The 20,130-nt window shown below is 41.3% G+C and overlaps 1 protein-coding gene across 5 annotated transcripts in view; it reads left to right on the top strand.

The window, feature by feature from the left end:
- The window catches only part of FNIP1 (folliculin interacting protein 1), a 64,834-nt gene that overhangs the window by 27,661 nt on the left and 17,043 nt on the right, over window positions 1-20,130 (top strand). For 3 of the 5 annotated variants that reach the window (XM_025196071.1, XM_025196073.1, XM_025196072.1), the window contains 8 exons: window positions 7,494-7,594; window positions 7,886-7,960; window positions 8,477-8,568; window positions 11,307-11,390; window positions 12,435-12,506; window positions 13,290-13,425; window positions 13,941-14,142; window positions 14,975-15,060. In XM_025196071.1, the coding sequence (XP_025051856.1) occupies window positions 7,494-7,594; window positions 7,886-7,960; window positions 8,477-8,568; window positions 11,307-11,390; window positions 12,435-12,506; window positions 13,290-13,425; window positions 13,941-14,142; window positions 14,975-15,060 (848 nt within the window). Of the gene's footprint in view, window positions 1-4,991; window positions 6,288-7,493; window positions 7,595-7,885; window positions 7,961-8,476; window positions 8,569-11,306; window positions 11,391-12,434; window positions 12,507-13,289; window positions 13,426-13,940; window positions 14,143-14,974; window positions 15,061-20,130 lie in introns of those variants that run through there. The other 2 variants (XM_025196075.1, XM_025196074.1) reach the window with 2 other exon arrangements.

The following is a 20,130-nucleotide window of genomic DNA, read 5'->3' as shown; positions in this document are numbered from 1 at the left end:
TCCTGCTGATGAACCACATGTGTCAGTGTGATGACACATGATGGAATATTTATTTGCTTAGAATTTTTTTAAAAGAAAGAGCTTTTTGTGTAACTAACTTGATCCCCTTCTAGGCATGCATTATGGTGCAGTACTTAAGCATGTAGTAAAGAAGCCAGTTGTCTGCAGGACTCCAACCACATAGTTACACACCTTCCAACTTCTGCAGCAGAAGTCTGGGGTCTTGCAACAGCAACCGTCGTTAGTACACAGTTAAAGGCTACATATGCACATGGGAGCCTAGATAAAGTTGCTCAGGCAACTGGCATGCTTGCATGTTCTGAATGTTGACTGCTTGATCTTGCAACTGTAACAAAGTTGTTATGTAAGGTAGCTTTCTGTGTTGAATGCACGCACAACGTGCAGATTTTGTAGTTGCAAAATGGAACTCTAATCACAGGCTAAGTTGGAGTTTCCCAACCTTTTCCATCCCACGGCACACTGGCTGGATGCGGGGCAGGGGTAGGGGGGGGTGCTGAGCATTCAAATGCAGAAGGAGGGGAGGGGGGGAGTATTGGTGTGGGGCTGGCCGGGGCCACACCCCCCAAGATTCTGTGGCACACCTGGACATGGCCGACGGCATACCAGTGTGCTGGACATGGCCGACAACACGCCATTTGGTAAACACTGGGCTAAGTAGAGACAGTTAAAAAGCCCAAGGCTGAATCAATTCAGTCTTTGCCAGTTAGCCTAAGCTGTGCAGATTGAACTACTAAGCAAATGAACAGACATACACTTTAGACTCTGCAAGTGCAGCCACATGCCTGCAATGGCTCAGGCCCCCAGCTAGGGGGGTGCTAGAGCACACCTCTTTACTCTGCTGGAGCAGGCAGCTTGGGCCAAGGCTAGCCCACCCCCCCTGTTGGGGCGGGGGGGGGGGGTTGCAGGGGAGGTGCAAAGCATCCTGGGATGCTGGGGGACTGTGGGTTAACTTGAATCTGGAGGGGATCTGGGACAGAAGTTCAATAAACCATTTTAACATAAGTGAATGAAGTCTGATACTGCATCCATCCAGGTTTATCTTAAGCCAGTTTTCACCATTTTGTAAGTGATTTATGTGCACTGAGCTTCTGTTGTGTTACAGATTTGAACCAGTTTCCAATCACTTATACCAGTGTGTGTGCAAGTTCTGTCCCTAGCTGTAAAATTAATAGAACATATGATGTGCTTCTGTTTTGTTTGTTTAACTATATGTGACCAGGGCATGAGTGCTTTAAGTTGTTCTGTGGAGGATGAAATACGACATTTTTGCCCCAACTTGGTATGTGGTATTCTTAATTACATCCCATCTAAAGCAGTTATGAATGTGATTTAAGAACACATTGATACAGCCAAAAAATTCTAATCTTTGCAGTGGTTACTTGGATAATATATTGCTGCTGCTACTGTTATGCCTGACAGTAAGCCTTGTCAAGATTGTGCCCTTGTATTGTTCCCATTCAGGCTGAAGGTTTGTTTGATTATGAGTCCTGAATTTGTAAGTACTGCATTGAAATTTTATTTGTGTGTGCAGAAGGTTACATTGTTGAATAGAAGGACAGTATGTATAGTAAGTTGAAATTTTAAAATGCGCTACATCTATGGTTCATAAATATGATTTCTAAATTATGTAAATTTTACTGACTCTAATATGCTAATGTGCAATAACAAATGCTTGCATTTTTTATGCTCTGTTTTTATATGAGCTTATAAATATGACCCAGGGAATTGGTTTGTTTCCAAGATGGCATTGCCTTGAGTTGTGCCCTTTCGCCATATGCACTTCAGTTATTACTCATTTGAATTTTTAATTTTTAACCCCTTTTCTCGGCTGATTGCACTTAAGTTGGTCTTTGGTGACCTTTATTTTCTAGAGTTTGGAGGCAGCTGACCTGTAGTAAGGTTTTCATGCAACATGTAGGCATCTGCAGTGCATGCTGAAGTTGTCATCCTTAGGTACATATGAAATGCTAAACTGAACAGGCTGATGGGGTATGTCTTTGTCGTCTTTGCCTGCCCCATTTCTTTCAGAGATGAGAGAGAAAATCTCTATGATTTGTATTTGAAACCAGATTTTCATACACGTTGCTTGTAAATATATTCCTTGCTAGAGCTTTTAATATCCATACATTCACACAGTTTTGAGCCCTCTGATATTTATTGTTTAAAATCTAATTGCCAAGTAGACAACATGATACCATAGGAGATGAGGATGGGAATTTCTCCATGACCCACTTAGTGATCAGATTTTTGCCCTGACACATAACAACTAGTAGCTGTTGTAATTATATCCTCATTTTTATAACTGTAGTTGCTATTCTTATTCACTCTTTTTTTGGGTTCCTGGGTAGTAGTGGGTTCCAGAGGTTAGTTATACGCCTGTTAAAATACTTTTGCCTTGGTATTCAAGTCCAGTAAACAGCTTTCAAGGCAGTAAGTGAAGAAGTTAAGTGACGCAAATTAGTTCCCTTTTAGTTCTCATAGCATTTTCTTGCTTATATATTGTTGAGTACGGTAAATAGAAGGATTCAATAGCCACATTTTTACCAGTCATTTTTTCCTGGGACATGGACTGTGTTCCTGATTCTGCCATTGACTTGCTCTTTGACACTGGGCACATCATTTAGATTTTACTCAAATGCAACTTTTGCTTAAATCTAAATTTAGACATCCAAACAACCATTCCAGGTTTTCCCTAAGGGTTGTACAGTGATTTCAACCCAGCATTGATTTCAGAAGGACCTGAAAGACTGAGCAGTTTCCAAGCTCAAGGTACCCACATTTGGAAAGGATGACCCAAGTTCTTTTGCTCCACTCTCTGAGAGCACTCAAAATATGGTGTGCAGGCCAGATCTGGCCACAGAGCCGAGTCATCTGGCCTGTGGGGCTGTCCACAAGTCTTGGAATTTGGCAGCAGGGTAGTGGTTGCAGTGTTAATAGTTGCGGCTCTGGGGGTCTTGCAGCAGTTAATGCTGGCTGCCGTTGGTCCCCCATTGCCAGATTTTTTTAAAGAACTACAGAATTAGGTTTGTGGTCCTGGAGCAGGCACCTGCACTGGAAAGGTTGAGTACAACTGGTGTGTTGTCATGTACGTCTGGTTTCAAAGTGTCTTAATTGTGAAGTATCTGAACTCCATGGACATGTTCAGATGAGCGTGCACTTGAGATTTGTGTCACTGGGGACTCATCTGCAGTGCCGCAAACCACACGTGCCACACATGCAGGCATTCACTGTGCTGCTCATTTGCCGCATGGTGGGTTAAACCTGCACTAGGAAGAAGTGGGGCAGCGTACTAGTGGTGGTGTACGTCGCCCAAAACTGGAGCCTGGCTTGCCAGAGACTCATGCTCCAGCTGCCAACCAAGCTCTGAACACCTGGATCACTGCTGCTGGAGCCCCAGGAGACCCCCAGGTCCCCAAGTGCTGGCCCCAGCCTCCCCTACCCCACCTGGACTTTTTTTTTCCCCTGCACTAACCCCACTAGCAGGGGTGTGTGCTGGGGCAAAAAGCAGCGGCATGATTTTGTCCCACTGCTTTCCCCCCCCCACCGCAGCAACTGGATGCCCCTGCTCATGGGGACATGGCTCATGAGTCAGTATGGTGTTTAATTTAGTTGGGGTCTGGTCTGAAAAGTCGGGGTAGTGCTAAGCTTCTGGGAACTTAGAAAAGTTGGCAAGAGGAAGTATCTCCAGAAAAGAACATTTGTACAAAAAAAAAAAGGTGACCCTGATCACTCATGAGTGTGACTGGAAGGATAGCACATGGAGAGAGGAAGGAGCAATGTTGATTTCTATCAGCTGAGAGGTTATCGCCAGTTGATTAGCCTCAGTTAACTTTTAAATTTTAGGCTGCAGATTTTGCTTGCTGTATGCAATACTTTTATCCAGCATATGATGTTGCATAATGACATTCCCCTTTTGCGTTTAATCAGTTTCACTTACAGCAAATGGTTACCAATCAAGTAAGGGAAATGCATGCTTAGTTGTGGCATCAGGCATTCAACGGTGGCCAATCATAAAAACAACAATAGACAAAAGTGAGATTAAATGCAGCATACTGCAGACAGGCGGTCATGATTCCAGTTTTGTCAAGAGAGTCTAGTCCAAACTGGCTCAAATCTGAGATCCGTGTTGAAGATCGCCACTGTGTTCATAAAGCCTGTCATCCTTGCTGTCTGTCTTCTGATTAGGCAAAAGCAAAAATTAGGTTATAGATTCTCTATTCAAGAAAGCACTTAAGCACATGCTTAATTTTTAAAAGTTTGTCCCATTGATTTCAGTAAAGTATTTTTTTTTTCCTCCATTGAGCCAACCAAGAAGTCTGTCCATGCATACAGATGGAAAATAAGTCACTCGTATCAAGTCTTGGGCCCAAGTTTAAAAAAAAAATCTAGAAAATTTTCCTCACAACTAATTGTGAGCATTTTCCAGATGCTCACAATTAGTTGGTTTAAAAAAAATCTTTTCTGCTTCTCACTTCAGAATCTTTACAAATATATTTTAACTTTAGAAAAAAAAAACACAATTGCCCTTTTAAACATTCCCACTAAATTAAAAATGTTGCATGCTTTTTATATCCTAGTAGCAGCACCCTTTTCATGATGCTTCAGAAATGCCATCAGCCCTTCCCTCCCAGTCACCATGACATATATGAAGAAGTGGGTTCTTAACCCAACATTTAAATATCGCAACTTAAATATGAGCTCATAAGATCACTAAATGATTTTCAGAGATGTTGAGCATCTGTATTTTCTATTGATGTCAAGAGGAATTCTGAATGGTCAGTACCTCTTAAAATGAAGCCAGGTCTTTAGATACCTAAATAAAGATTTAGGCCCCAAACTTGTAAACAGTTGAGCATTTTACTAATGTGACTAGGAACTACTCATGAGAATAATGTTTATCATGTGCCTAAGCCTTTTTGGGATTGGAGCCTAAGGCATTACTTCTAACTACAGCAGATACCAAAAATGGACAGACACTTTATGCTCAAGTTGTTTTGATTTCCATTTAACAGCCTAGCTGTTTCCATTTAAAGCTTTTTCTATACTGCTTAAAAACAATCCACATTCAACTTCTAAATATTCTTTTGCTGTGTCCTATAAGAAGGGAAGTTATCAATTATCATTAAAAAATTTTGCATTTAAGTTATGGGCTTTCTCCAAAGACTCCTGAAGTCAGTACAAAGGCTCCCATTACCTGCAATGGATCAGGTCCTAATGAAGCAATCAAATGAATTCTATTTGTCTTGGAGCCATGTCTTGGATTGTTTGGAAAGTCAAAATTAACATCTCTTGCTATCATTAATTCCCTTAGAAAATGTGCGTGCGTTTGTCCACATACCTGTCTACAACTGTTTTACCTGTTGCCTTCATATGCTGATTTTTAAAAAAAGCTTTTCCCATATATTTTCCAAGAAGCACCCATAAACTGCCTTGCTATTAGGATACTCTGTGAAACTCCTTTTTTTTTTCTTCATTTTTATTCTATAATTAGGAGTTTTAAGATTTTTTTTCCCCCATACAATATGAGTAGAGCAGGTCATTGCTGTATTTAGGTTTGTCTGATATGAGCTAACTATTGATATTTGCCAGTGTTAAACTGCATGTACTAAAAATAAAAATTTTGAAAAATAATACTTATGTGAATGAAGAAAGACATTGTACAACCTCCTCTTAAATCTTTCCTTGCATTTGAGCCAGGCTCAACCCAGACTGATGCTCTGTGGGCTAAGAACGCCCGTCATTTAGCAGTAGTGAATGCCAATGCTAGCTGCTTAATTATGCATGTATATGTTATTCTTTTAGAAGTACATATTTAGCTGGTGCCAAGCAATTTAAATCTTCCTTAACCAGGTGTTAAATATGTGTGAAAGTCTAAGCTCTGGTATTTTTAATATAGAAGTAGCCAAATAAATATTAAAAGCAGATGGCATGCCATGAATTAGAACTAGTCAAATTCTTTGTTTCCAGCTCAGCCCCATTTTTCAGTTTTGAGGATCCTTTAGCAACTGGCTCAAATTTGCATAATCATTCATAAGTCATAATCATGATGGCTGTTTTTATTAATGACAATAATAGACATTAGGATGGGTAAGAGATCATAATTGGGGCTTTGTTGCAAAGTAGGATGCTGTTATTACAGTTTTGTTTGTATTGTGATAAGACCAAAGATGCTCCATTAGAGACCAAAACCTCTGTGTGCCAGATCGAGTACATGCATGTAACAGGAAGAGAGAACCTGCTGTCTCATTACAAGATGAAACCACAAGGTAACGATGAGACTGCTAGGTCCGTGTAACAAGGAGCAGATGCTGCATGCTGGCTGTGTAGGCATTGTCAAGTGTTTTGTAAGTGGAACTGCACAGAGAACTTGAAAGGGAGCTTTAAATGAGCATATTGTAGTGTCTCCTTGGCTTTTGCTAGAAGCTCTTCTCAATGCATAAATGCTAGAAGAGTGCCCAAGTGCTTGAGGAAAATTAAACTGAGAGGCAGTAACAGCTAATAACACAGTGAGAGCAGAGGTAGAGGGTTGAACGTCTGATAACTTTTCAGAGATGGTAGGTGGGATGGCTCTAAGACAAGAACAGGCTTAAAAGTGAATGCCTTCTTCATATTTGCAGAGAACTTGCAGCAATTTGTTTGCTGTTTTTGTTTTCACCAATTTGGCATTAGTGGTTCATGGTGTACAACTGGTCACTTAAGTCACGTGGGATGGCTGCAATGTCTTGAAGAAATGGCTGAATGTTTTTAAAGAGAAAAATGAATGAGATCACTTCAAATGGAGAGCAACTGACGCTGAACAACAAATCACAAAGCCCCACAAATACCAGCAAATCAGACTAATCTGCTTTATTTCTGAGCACAGTTGCACATCCCTTTCAGCATCCTTTGGTTACCTCTAGAAGTGGTGGTGTGTGCAGTTCTCTGTGGTCTTTTTGGGACTTATGCCTTCCCTTTTGCTTTGTAGTTGCCTATTGCTGTAAGTAAGAGAGCTGTTCATTGAAAAGACTGTACAGGAGCCTGTCCAAGCTCTCCATTATTAGGAATACATTACTTTCGGATTTTTTTTTAACTGGTTGCGCTTTTGTGCTGTAGCAATCTACTGACGTTTTGGAACTTGAGAAAATTATTCTATCCTATTTGTTTTCTGTCTGGGGTTGCCATATCTTTCAGTATGAATGACAACTGCTAGTGGTGTCTTTCTTTTAGACTGAACTATTTATTTTATGAATTATTATGATGCTTAGCTCAGTCCACAAACAAACTGTAAGCTCACTTCTCACAATAGAACAATGTGCCAACCACTCTATACTTCCAAGTGGTTGACACATTGCTCTGTTGCAAATACACTTTGTGTCCAAAAGAGAGAAGCATTTTTAATGAGAAATATTTTGACTTATTTCCATGTTGTCTTGAAGTATGTTATTAAAATGCTCAAGTACATCATGGTACATAATTGATTGGTTATTTTACAGGGTTCTCGGTGCTCCTCTGATGCCAATATGCTTGGAGAGATGATGTTTGGTTCTGTGGCCATGAGTTACAAGGGCTCCACATTGAAAATTCACCAGATCAGGTGAGATTCTTTGTGGCGGTGGTGTTTGTTTTTACTGAAGTTCTGCTTGCAAGATTCAACGTTGGGGTTAAAGGGTTCCATGTTGGGAAAGAAGCTATTCAAATGAATGCCCTCAACAAAAAGAAGAGGCAGCTTCTAGATTCAGGTAATGATAATTACCCTGCTGGTGTCTGAGATGCACAGTGCTATACATGTTATATATTAAAGCCTGTAAATTCTGGACAGATAAGGGAGAAAAAAAGGAAGACCAGAGATATTATTTCTGTACTGACTCTCTCTCTCGTCTCCTAGGTCCCCTCCTCAGCTCATGCTTAGTAAAGTTTTTACAGCCCGAACTGGAAGTAGCATCTATGGAAGTCTAAACACGTGAGTACATGACAAATGGCATGTGATCAGTATATGCTACTTGGGAGACCATTCAGGCAGGAGTGTCAAGGTTCTTTTTCAGATAACGAGGAACTTTTTATTGTTTCCTGTATGTTCACAGTTGCTTGTTCTCTCGACCCTTTACTTGAGGTCATCTTCACACCAATTTGCTTGAAGCAAAGGGATGGACAGTTGTCCTATAGAGCAGATATTTGCATTTAAGCAGCGGGACCCTGCACGGTGTGGAGCACTTATACTCCCAAAGGGAAACTCATGGGGGTCTCAGTCCATGAAAAACAAGAGATGTGACAAAAGAGGTCCATCTCTAAGCCACCTGCTTTTTAGTTTCCATATGTTAACTACACAGTTGGGCTCTCTTTGTATATACTAAATCCTAGGCTTTTCCCAGTGAAAAACTGCATTATTTGCTTGTATGTTCCATTTGCATAATAGATTAAATAATATTGTCCTGTATAAAAATGTGAATTACTGGTTTTGTTTTGTGTTTCTTTTCAGGCTTCAGGATAGTCTTGAGTTCATTAATCAGGACAGTAATACATTAAAGCCAGACCACAGCACAATTATGAATGGACTCCTTGGAAACATAGGTAATTCAGTGTTTATTTTATGTCTTGGTATCTTTGTTAATTGAGTTATCACTAGATTTTGGAATGTATTTGGTTACCAAAAATTGACATGTATTGTAACTTAATAGAAACAATCATGGCCCAAGGGACTTTATGGAAAGAAATCTTGGCCTGAGTTTGAAAGAATAAACCAAACAAGTTCAGGAATCTGCTAAGGGGTCTCTGAGATTGTCAAGACCTGCCCTCCAGTTCTGTCAATTATTTAATATTTTTATTTTAAAAAAAGGAAAGGGAAAGTTCTGTCCCTCTTAAGTATGTTCACTGTTGTCTTTGTACAGTGCTGCGAATAGGTATACTCTCAGAACAAAAACACCCCAAACCAAAGATTGGGTAGACTGGGTGGAAGACCAGTTTAGTGTCTTTGGTGCTGTAGACAAAAGCTAAGGAGTTTGGCTGAACATTTGACAGATATTAAGCCATAGAAAGACTTTGTTAGCCTTGTGTTATTGCTACTGTACTGCCAGACAAGACTCTCAAAACAAAAACACCCCAAACCAAAAACCTATGTAGCAGTCTAATGGTCTCCTCAAAGCAGCCCCCTTTCTCTTTTTTTTGATCACTTAATTTTCAAGCTAGCATGTCACTGTTTTTTTTTATTGTAGCTAAGATAAATGTGGATAAAAAACATTTTAAAACTTTTCAAGAATATCACTGTATGCAAATAGACTTCTTCCCAGAGTTTTGAGTGAAAGTTTAGCTATGCAAAAATGGATCCAAAACTCTGTATTTTTTTCTAAATCAGGTTTTATTATTGAAGTTGTAGAAACGAACAGCATTGAAAGACAGGCTTAGAAACACAAGATGAGTGTTTTTTGTTTTTGTTTTGTGTTGTTTTTTTCCCCACCGGTACATGTAAAACTCTATCATCGTTGTCATCATCATTATCATCATGCTAGCTTAATAATAGTAATAGTAATAATAATAGCTTTCTGCTACTTTTTCTTATTGATGGTTCTTTTACAAGGCAAGGTAGGTAAAGGAGCTTGAGACCGCTTGTCTGTTAAATGTCTCTGACCTTTTACTCAGTGTTGCTGTAGGGCTTGGGTGAGGCTTTCAGCAGTGCCAATTCGATGCTAGAGGCAATGAGAAGAAAGGTGCCTTTCTTACTTTGGTGCTTTTGAAAATCTCATTTTGCATCTGTAGGAAAGCAACTTCTATTGGCAAAACTGTTAGTGTGGAACCAAAAAATTCCACAGTGGAAGTTAAAACTTGGAGCATTGTCACTGTTCAGCATCGGCATGAGTTGATGCATCGGCATTGATTTCAGTACATCAAAGCCAACTATCCTCCTTGATCTTAGCATTATAATGGTGATGGCCTTCCATAACAGTAAGAAGACGACAACACTCTTAGTGCTTTATTTCAGGGCACTAGTATGTGGACATTGTATATGTTGGGACATAACTGTTTCCATTTGGAGTTACTGAGGTATGCACCCAACACATGATAAGGTAATGGTTCCAAAGAGGAGACTTAAACACTTGAGACTGCAGTGAAACTGCACAAACTTTCAGTCCATTCAGAACTGTTTGTTTATAGTCCCCGTTTCAAGACACAATGAATGATGGGTAAGTTAAGGCCAAGAAGTTAATCTGTAACTGGAACATTTCTGACAACTAACATATAAAGAATACTTCTGACCTACTGGCTCTTGCCAACTTGTGATATTAAAAAGTTCCTGTGTGTTTTGGGAGGGGACTGTTTATAATCTTTTTTTCAGACACGCCTGTCTGTAAGCTAGTCCCCATGTTCTTCCACAGTAAAGAACTAAGTAGCTAAAAGAGAATGCAAAAAGCTTTTGTTAAAGTGCAGCCTTCTGGGCTTTTAAATCATTTTACACAGAGTAGGTAATAACATCCCAAATCTAGCTTTTGGGTAGAGCTAATAATTACCTAATGAAAAATAACTGTGTGGGCTTTGTTGTTTTGTTTGCATACAGAGAAGAAGCATACTCTATTTCCCTATTTACCTGTAGATAATAAATGTTAATACAGAGTTTTAAGACTGCAAATACATATTTTCTGTTCATCATTTGACTAATATTATATATGTCCTCTCTTTTTTTGGGTAACTATTTTGACCTTTCTTGTTAGGTCTGTAAAGTTTAATTTACGCCTGCTGTCTCTTTTTTTTTTTTCTCCTTTCCATCTTCTTCAAAGGTGGAGTACCCCAGCTATCTCTTCAAATTGAGCTGTTAAAATGATCATGGTAAAGCAGGCTAAATCTAACATATGTGATTCAAACTAAGTTTTGACCTCCCTAGGGTTTCATAATTTTCTCATAAATTATGAGGACCTGACCTGACAAAGAACGTTTTGCGTTTGGAAGTTTGTTCCCAACTACATAGTTGGTCCAATAAAAGATCAGCCTAAGAAATCCTTGCCTCTCTCAAATTTAATGATTTTGAGCAAACTTTTGATATGGGTAAAACTGCATTGGTGGATCCTGTTTTTAAAAAAATCATGGAAATACTGTTGTAACCATGAGTAATACAGCTTGAATTGATATTTCTGTTGAGTGTAAGAGCTACGTTTCCCTGTATCTGTTGTTCTGCATTTATGTTGGCTTATATCTTCTCCCAACCCAGTCCCCTGGACCTCTTCCTCCTCCCCCTTCCCCTCCCTCATCCCATCCCCGCAGACTCTGTTCCGCTTTACTAACCTCATTCTTTCATATGTATTTTACGTTTTGCCATGTAGGTCTTTCACAGCTTTGCAGCCCCAGGCGGGCGTTCTCTGAACAAGGTCCGCTCCGCCTGATCCGGAGCGCCTCTTTCTTTGCAGGTTTGCATTGTGCTGTGTGGATAGTCTGCTTAGTGTCGCACAACCGGGTGAGCTTGTAGTTTAGCCCTGGAAATAAGATCTATTTAAAAACATATATGGTAATGCAATTGGAGGAGATGGAGAAATTATAAGGTGGGCAGAGGAGCCTGTTTTGTACCCTTCTCGTGTAGAAGATGCATGTTTAAAATTCCAAGAAAACAGTAGATGCTTTAAAATTTCTGTTCTCTTCATGAGCTTTAGTTTTATAGAAACCTACAAATTTGTGTGGTGCATGCATATTTTTGGAGGCAATATTTGTAACTTTTTTTTTTTAACTGGCCTTGCTTCAACTAAATTACAATTAAAAGGTAGTCTGTTGGGGTTGCTAGGAAACAAACAATTCCTGGTTTCAGGAGAGGGGTCTTATTTCCATGGCTGAGTAGCTTTTTGTTTCACAGATTTGTAAAATGTATCACATTTAAAGATTATTGAGATTTTGAGACACTTGATCTTGTGTACACACAGAGTGGCTGTGAATTTAAGTAGCTTAAGGCTTAGCTGAACAAGCAATACACTATACAACATTTTAACAGGAATCGTTTTCCTTCCTGGTTGCCGTCTTAAAGTCTTTTTAGAAAAATTCCTTCAGACATGGTCAAGCCTTGTATACAAAGCTATCTCTGTAGTGATATTAGCTTTTACACATCTATTATCTAAGTTACTCTTTTTATCTTGCTTTGGGCTATAGCTGCATGGCTAGCACCCTGTTGATGCATTAGAATTTTACTGTAAAACATTTTTTGTCTCCAGAAAAGTGAATACAAGTCTGGTTGTTTTTCTATTCAAATAAGGAGGCGTGGACTTTAGAAAAATGTCTAAGTTTTTCACATTAGTGTTTTGGCTTGTTCAGCTTAGCAGCATCTTTTGGTGATGGCCTTGTGCAATGCTGTTGAAAAAGAGATCGGAGTTAATGAGCATGTTTTAGTTGTGTTAATTAAATGGAGCTCTACAAGCCAGGAAAGACCCATATATTCAGTTGCTTAATTGATGTGCTTTGTTTCACAGTTCACAGCAACCCTATGGACATGCCAGGGAGAGAACAGAGTGAGGACAGAGACAGCGGTATAGCCAGATCTGGTAAGGTAGTCTTATGTACTAATCATCACTCTGAGACCAGATGTTCATTCATCCTGTTAACTAAGTAGTCTTCGTTTCACTCAATGACCTTCCCAAGAAATCCCAAAATTCCACTTAAATACTCATCTGATTTGAAATGCACATTTTTATTTATATTTGTGCAAATTCTTGAAAGAGCATCTATCCATGCATCCTACAGTACTTTCTGGTGTCTGAAAAACAGTTTCAGGTCCCAAACACAGCAGTACAATGTAATACAACTCATCAACCAGGGCAGCTTAAGCACACACATGAAAAACTCTTGTCCAAGCAATGCTGTGTCCCATCAGCTTGCCAGTGTGGGGCCATATTAACCTCGGCTATTAGAATGCGATTTTTCTCCACCCCACCCCCAGTCGGCTCAGGATGCTGTCTGCTGGGACTGGGGACTTGTCTAGTGCACCATCCTTCCTGGCTGTTGGCAATTATGCTTTTGGAAGAGAGAACATCTTACTACTTGAAAAAAGAATTTCCAGCCTTGCCCTTGGAGCTTGGTGGGGCAGTGAGATGTACTTGGTATGTGATACCTATGCTGCTGATCATCTAAAACTGGAGTTTCAGGACTGTTCCAGCCCATCAGTCCTGGATATTTTGAAAACAGGAAACGAGAGAAACCAAATGATATGTGGCACAGCTGAACTTTAGTGAAGCACCTTGAGTTGGCAATGTTGTTTCTCAAATGCCGTATTCTTCAGTGTGCCTCAATTATATATAGACTTATATTTGTTCCTCTTATTGTTACAGCATCTCTTAGCAGCCTACTTATCACTCCATTTCCATCTCCGGGTTCCTCGCTTACCAGAAGCTGTGCCAGCAGTTACCAAAGACGTTGGCGTCGCAGTCAGACGACAAGCTTGGAGAACGGGGTCTTCCCTAGATGGTGAGCTGGAAATTATAAACCTGTCTGTTTTCTCCCATGCAACAGCATCTTACCATGTGATTTTGCTACCAAACGCCAATGTAATGCTGTTGTTTTGTATGGAGCACTTATGCCAGTAAAACTCAAATTAGCATTGGACTCCTGTTCCTTTTTAATGTTTCATCATGGTGTTTACCACTATTAACATAATGAAATGCTTCCAACAAAATACAGGTCAATATGGAAAACAGTCCCAGAGATCCTAACAAATAGCAAACCAATGGCACAGAGAGGAGTGAGCTGGAATATAACCAGTTGCAAATTATCAATCTGATTCTAGACTTGGAGACTTAAGGCTCAATAATTTGTTGTGCTTGTATAGTTACAAACTTGTTGTTATCAAATAATGTTTTGACGGTAAACAGACAAAAGGAGATCACTTAAGTTAAATGTTCTGATATTTAATTACACAAGAAATCAAACTTCATTTGAAAGCAATCAAGTGTGCTAGCTCCTGCTTTCTTTGCCCCTTCAAGGTCTGTAGAAGAAAGCTTTAATTTGTCAGATGACAGCTCTGGTCCCAACCCAGGGATTGTTAGGAAGAAGAAGATCGCCATTGGGGTGATATTTACACTCTCAAAGGATGAAGATGAAAATAGCAAATTTAATGAGTTCTTTTTCTCACACTTCCCTCTCTTTGAGAGTCACATGAACAGACTGAAGAGTGCAATAGAACAGGTAAGCACCATCCCTTTGCATTCTTGTACTTCGCTTTTATTTTTTGTTTACCTTTTTCCCCTTTCACATTCCCTTCCCTTAAGTTTAGCTATATGTGGGTAATACAACGATCTGACTTCCTCTCTGCTGATGGAGTTCCCCTTGAAAGGAGTTATGCTCACTGAGCTAGATGTCTGCTTCCTATGGCTAGCATAGAGAGGGGACTGGGCGGGGGGCAAAGCATGCTGTATTATATTGAAAGAATCACTGGAAAGTAGAGCAGTCATTAGACTGTTCTGTCTTGAATTGGAGCCAGCCCCTGTATTGGCCAAGATGGAAAGGTGACTTGATGCTGTCTCCCTGTGCAAGCTACATAAGCGCCCACACCAGTGGATTACATTGCAAGATTATAAGTTTTTATAGGTTAGAGGGTTGCCAGTAATTCTTTATTTTCCTTTTGCTGATTTCTAAACATGGCAGATTTTCAAAGAATGAATGAGCAGTTTGGATATAAAGTACAGATGGATTTGCCTCTCGGCCCTCTTCTAGAAAATGCTTCACACTGAGTGTTCAACCACAGAAAAAGATTCAGAGTATGAAAACTTTAAACCCTTTTCTGGCCTGAATGAAAAAGGTGTGGAAGAGGAGGAGGCTGCAGATACACGTGTCTCTCATATCTCTCTCTTGATATAAAAGCTGGCATTGTACCATTATTTATCATTTAAAAAAAAAAAAAGAAAGAAGAAACATTATTTGCATGACTTGCTGCATGAAAGATAAGGGCAAACACATGACTGTTTTCCATTCGTTGCCATGTCTAGTGTTACTTATCTGTTTAATGATTGTTTTCAAGGCTATGAAAATGAGTCGGAGATCAGCTGATGCCAGTCAACGGAGTTTGGCCTATAACAGAATTGTAGATGCCCTAAATGAGTTCAGGTGAGCATATAGTTTCAAATCTTGTGCTGCTGTTCTTTTACTTCCACTTCAGTCCTTCCTTCTTTCTTGACAAGCTCTTTCAGTTAGTGCAAGGTTTTTTCAGCATTTTCAAGTTGACTGTCTCTTATTTGAAGTTAAATATATGCAGTCACTTTACCTTTACTGTGAAAGTAAAAGTAATAAGCATATCAATGATAGCAAGTACAAGCCTTTGTACTAGGTATGCATATGTGAGCAGAGGCACCTAAGCTTGGAGGAAACAAGCTTTTCTTTGCTTCAGTTTGTGAAGGATTGAAAAAGTTATTGCCTCGCCTCCAGGCTGCCCTTCATGACCCTTAGGAGTCACAACCCAGCAATTAAGAAACATTGCTCTAGGCCCCCCTCCAGAGGGGTGAGAAGCATCTTCTAAAAAGTGTTGTACAGGCTTTTTCTCTATGATAAATCCACAGTGGAAACATGCAAGATCCTAACCAAGTATCTACTTAGCAGTTGCTACCCTTTTTGAGAAATAATACAGGATGAACCTTTTATCTGTATTTTCCCTTTACCACAAGAGCAGGAAAGTGGGAGAAAAATGAAATCTACCTTTTCCACTGTTTTTTCTTGTCTTTAGGTGTCAGGGGGGAGGGTACAAGGGCAACTACAGCCCCCTTGTTGCATTTCCAAACACCTTTCTTTTATCTCGTAATGACCCAGATCCTTAGTTTGCTGTCCAACTCCTCTGTGACACAGGCTCTTCTGAAACTCCTGCACAACAGGGGCATGTCAGGAGCAGGATGAGGGGCAGGCCCATTGTCCACAGTACTGATTACTCTCAGGTCTCCCGTATGCTTTGGGGTGCATAGGTTATGCCAGGGGCCATTCCAAAGAGCAGTCAGGAGTGCTTGAGGGGCTCAAGGGTGGATTGCATTCCCTGTGACCTGTCATCCGTCCCCCATCAGGGCGCTGCAGGTTCTGTGCTGTGCAGACAGTAGACTTTTACCCACAGCTCGTTTTTGTTGTTGTTTCCCACCCCCCATTCTTACATAAGTTGTTTGGTTGAGCTCCAGCTGCAGTGTAGATGACGCTTACAGGTTAAACTGAGAAAGCAAAGGCTGCTGTCAGCCTGATGATGCATGCAGACGAAGAAAATAAAATGCCCCACTTTGTAGCGCAAGATTGGCAGCCTTTTTGGCGGAGCCTTTAAAACAGTATAAGATGTGATGGTTCACATGACACGGATTGCGTAACCCTCTGCGGACGCCTATGTGCATTACCAGATCTGTGCCGAGGTTTCCATGGTGCTGTAAATATTGTTCCATGGCAGCGTCACTGGGTGAATTCAAGCCAGTATATTTTCATACAAATGAATTTCCTTGGGCAGCAGCCTTCTTTTTGATAATATTATTTTTTAACTAAGCCTGGTAAGAGGCATGAGTGCTGTGAACACTTGCAGCTGATTTCTGCAGCCCTTTGGAGCCTTGCTTCCCTGTGCAGGGTCCAGTTGTCACATTGTGTTGTAAGAGTGCCTTTTTGTGAAACTAAAAAAGCCATGTGATTTTTGTTCTTCTTCTTTTTTTTTCCTGACAAATGTGTCCATAATGTGAGTAGTGCACGTACATACCTAGCACTGGATTCTGGCACTGGTCAGATTTTGGATCAAATAAAATACCTCTTAGCTCCTTTGAAAATAGGAGTCAGTTTGTGCACTAGTCAGCAGATGCTGGTGCCATCCTGATAGCATTGCTAATACATCCCGTTGCCGATGTAAATCAGCATTGCTTCGAGAAATCAGTGGAGCAGTTCAGATTTCTTCTAGATGAGCTGAGCTTGTGACCCCCTATTTCCACTATCAAATAATCAATCAACCTACTCCTCAAGTCAAGTAACAATGAGCAGGGGGCATTTAAATATCTGCCTTGGTCAGCAGACGGAGAGGGAAATCACCAGGGAAATATCCTCATTATGACTGAGCAGCGTCCCCTGTTACCTACTTCGTGTTTTGCCTGTGTTTCCCTCCTTATGCTTTCTGTTAATTCTGCAGTAAGTAGACTATGGCAGCGTTTTGCTTTCCCCTTTTTCTACCTTCCCAGGATATTATTCCATCACTTCCAAAACGCTTGATTTTCCTAAGCTAAGGAAGCAGGGACTCGTTTTTAAATGACGCCCTTTTCTTCCCCCCCCCCGGTTTTTTTCTAGAATACAAACAGTTCTAGTGAAGTTGCTCTGTTTTTTTAATTATGTTCATTTTATGGTGGTGTCTATTAAAGATGCAGGGCAAGCTAGATTGTAAAGGATTTTCTTTGGTCACAGAAGGCGCTGTAGTGTACGCTAGCTCCCACTGGTCCCTTGAGGCCTTTTGAGCAGCCCGTGAATCCCTGGGGATACCCACCCATCACACTTGCAATTCCCTGACCACATTCCCCTCCTCTATTGCCCAAAGCAGTAATGGGAATGTCAGGGTTTGCACTGGCCCCTGAGATGTACTGATGTAGGGAAGATCATCCAGCAGCTGGAAAAAATGGCTTTAGGCTAACTTTGTACTGTTGTGGGAGATGATTTGGTTCAAAGATTTTCTGCGTTTACCTGCCTGCATGCAAGGAAGAAGCTGCGCCTTTGTTTGCTGCTGTTATCTGAGACTAGGGGAAGCGACGCAGTCTTAGCAAGAGGCCTCGGCAGATGCTATTTCCTGCCACTGATCACAGATGTGAGCGAGTGAGTGGCAGGCTGGGTGTTGAGCACCAGGGCTGCCTGGCATCACTTCATCTCCTTTAAAACCCTTTTTTTTTAAAAAACGTTTGTTTAAAAGTACTCGAGGGTTTCACTCCTGGCACATGCCTTAGAGGCTCGAGGCTCTCTTCAACTGTCAGATGTTCAAACATGTGGCTTATAAAATAAGCTGCTGTATTTGAATAAGCATTTCAGACACCCTCAGAGCCCTCTGGGGTAGTGGAGTGCATTGATAATGCTGATTATGCGTCTGACTAATACTCATGTGGCATCACTGTGGTGTGGTAAATATGTAAATCGGTGAGGAAGCATTAAGGACAGATGAAAGGAACTCCCTCCCCTAGCATAGGCCCAGGTTTTAACAAGATTACCCTGCTGACTTCAGTGGTGAGCCCTCAGAAATTAATGGCACGGCGTGGCACCTTGCATTGCGCCTGCTGCAGCAAGGTGTGCGAGTCTGCAGTGTCCCAGAGCAGCCTGGAGTGCAGGGGCAAACCCCTCCCCCCAAGTGCTCCTAATCCAAACACCTGTAGTGCTTGCTTGTTTCTACCCTTTCTAAAGAAAATACCTGTTTTTATGGAGAGGAGAGGAGTGAGGGGAGCATGGAAGTAAATTTAACAAAGAAGTAGAATTGTGCTTTGATAGTACTTCATCTCCAGGGCACTCCCAGTGGTCCTTTTTATGTGTATGAACAAAGCAATACTCTGCTGCCCCCAGGCAATGCTGGGAAGTGTTTTATAGGTGGAGAAACTGAGGTTCAGAGGCACGTATTGGGGTAGGGGCCATTTTTTTGTTGTTGTTGTTCCTTGTTCATACAGTGCCTCACGCAGTGGCATCTTAGCTGCAACAGGCTCTCTGAGCCCAGTACAGCAGTGCAAATAAAAAGAAGAATGAAGTGATTTGCACCAGGTATCATGGGAAGTACAGCCCAGGAAATAAAAACCAGAACTCATGGTCTTGTGTAGGGAATGCTGCTCCAGCAGCAGCTCTGCCTCAAAAGAGCACAGCGCTGCGTTCAAAATCAGCACCATGGGACGTACCCACAGGACGACCCCTGGGAGAGGGCTGCAAATGCTGTTTGGTTGCAGCTGTTTATTTCAGCTGAGAAACCTTGTAGGCAGGGAGGTATTTTCTGCAGAATTTGCCCCAACACCCTGTGTGCTCAGGGGCCTGCAGTTTCCCCACTCGGAAGTGCCTGTGTGCGTCTGCATGGCCCAGGCAAAAGTTCAGCCTCCCAGAAGCATTTCTAAATTAAAACTATTTTAAACGTACTGGAACCTTCCCAGGAACAGTGTCGCTCATTAACTGAACTTTTCCTGACTTGTCACTTTAAGATGCTGAGGTGTGTGCTGAATTGGGGAAGTTGAGGTCCAAACGGCAGGGGGGAGGTGGTTTTGCTAAATACGGCACTTGCTACAGACTGTGGATAATGATATATTAGAGCGTCAATTTTTAATTTTCTTCTCTGTTTTTTAACCCTTGTAGTTTAGTTAAGAAAACATTGCAGAGAAGTGAAAGGAGTTAATTTCCTCCCCCCTGTTTGCAGAGTCTGAATGCAGTTAATCCTTGCCCTTGGTTTCTGTGCCATTACTTACACGTCTGGTATTGAGGGTTCCCTTTACTGCAGTCACATGCCTGCTGGCAGGCGGCCAGTGGAATCTGATCGCTCTCGGAGGAAACACTATCAGTTGCAGATGCAGCCAGGGTTACCAGAATAGTAAATAACGAGTCACAAGACTCAATCTATCTTTTCAACGAAAACAAATATTTTAATATCTTGATTTTAGTGGAGAAATAGTTTTGTTTTTTTTCCCTTTGCAAACAGCTGAACAGCTGCACAGGGCTTGCCGTGTGCTGAAGGAGGGCTCAGGGCTGTTTTGCATTGAGCCCTTTTTGTATTGCCTCTGCTTCTAAGGGGGGCCTGCCCCACAGCATATGTTTTAACACTGGGTTTAAGCTGTATCGTGTACTTTCTGTCCAATTCCTGTGCCTTGGGGTCTCCCCCTTTTTATGACCTGTTGATGGGCTGAGTCATGCCCTGTGGGAGGCTTTTTTTTCGTATTCATGTTTCTATTCCTAATCCTCACGTAGAGATTAGTAGACGGCCCCCAGTGCACTGAGGCAGCAGAACTATAGGGAGACCTTCGAGGTCTTATGTCTGAGCACAGAGACAGTTGCTTCCTATACCCGATGCCATCCATACAGCCCATTTCCTTATCACGTCTGGTATGGTCACAGCACGTTGTCCTGCCCTGTCCTCTACTTCCAAGATCCCACACAGGACCCAGAGAAACAGAGCAGCCTTTAGGACCAGGCAAACCCTCAACTGTCTCAGAATATGCTGGGACCAAAGGTGGCTTC

The sequence above is a fragment of the Alligator sinensis genome, unplaced genomic scaffold (genome assembly GCF_000455745.1).
Source record: "Alligator sinensis unplaced genomic scaffold, ASM45574v1 scaffold111_1, whole genome shotgun sequence".
Lineage (NCBI taxonomy): Eukaryota > Metazoa > Chordata > Crocodylia > Alligatoridae > Alligator > Alligator sinensis.
Note: the sequence above shows the minus strand (reverse complement) of the source record. Positions and strands in the feature narration are given on the sequence as shown.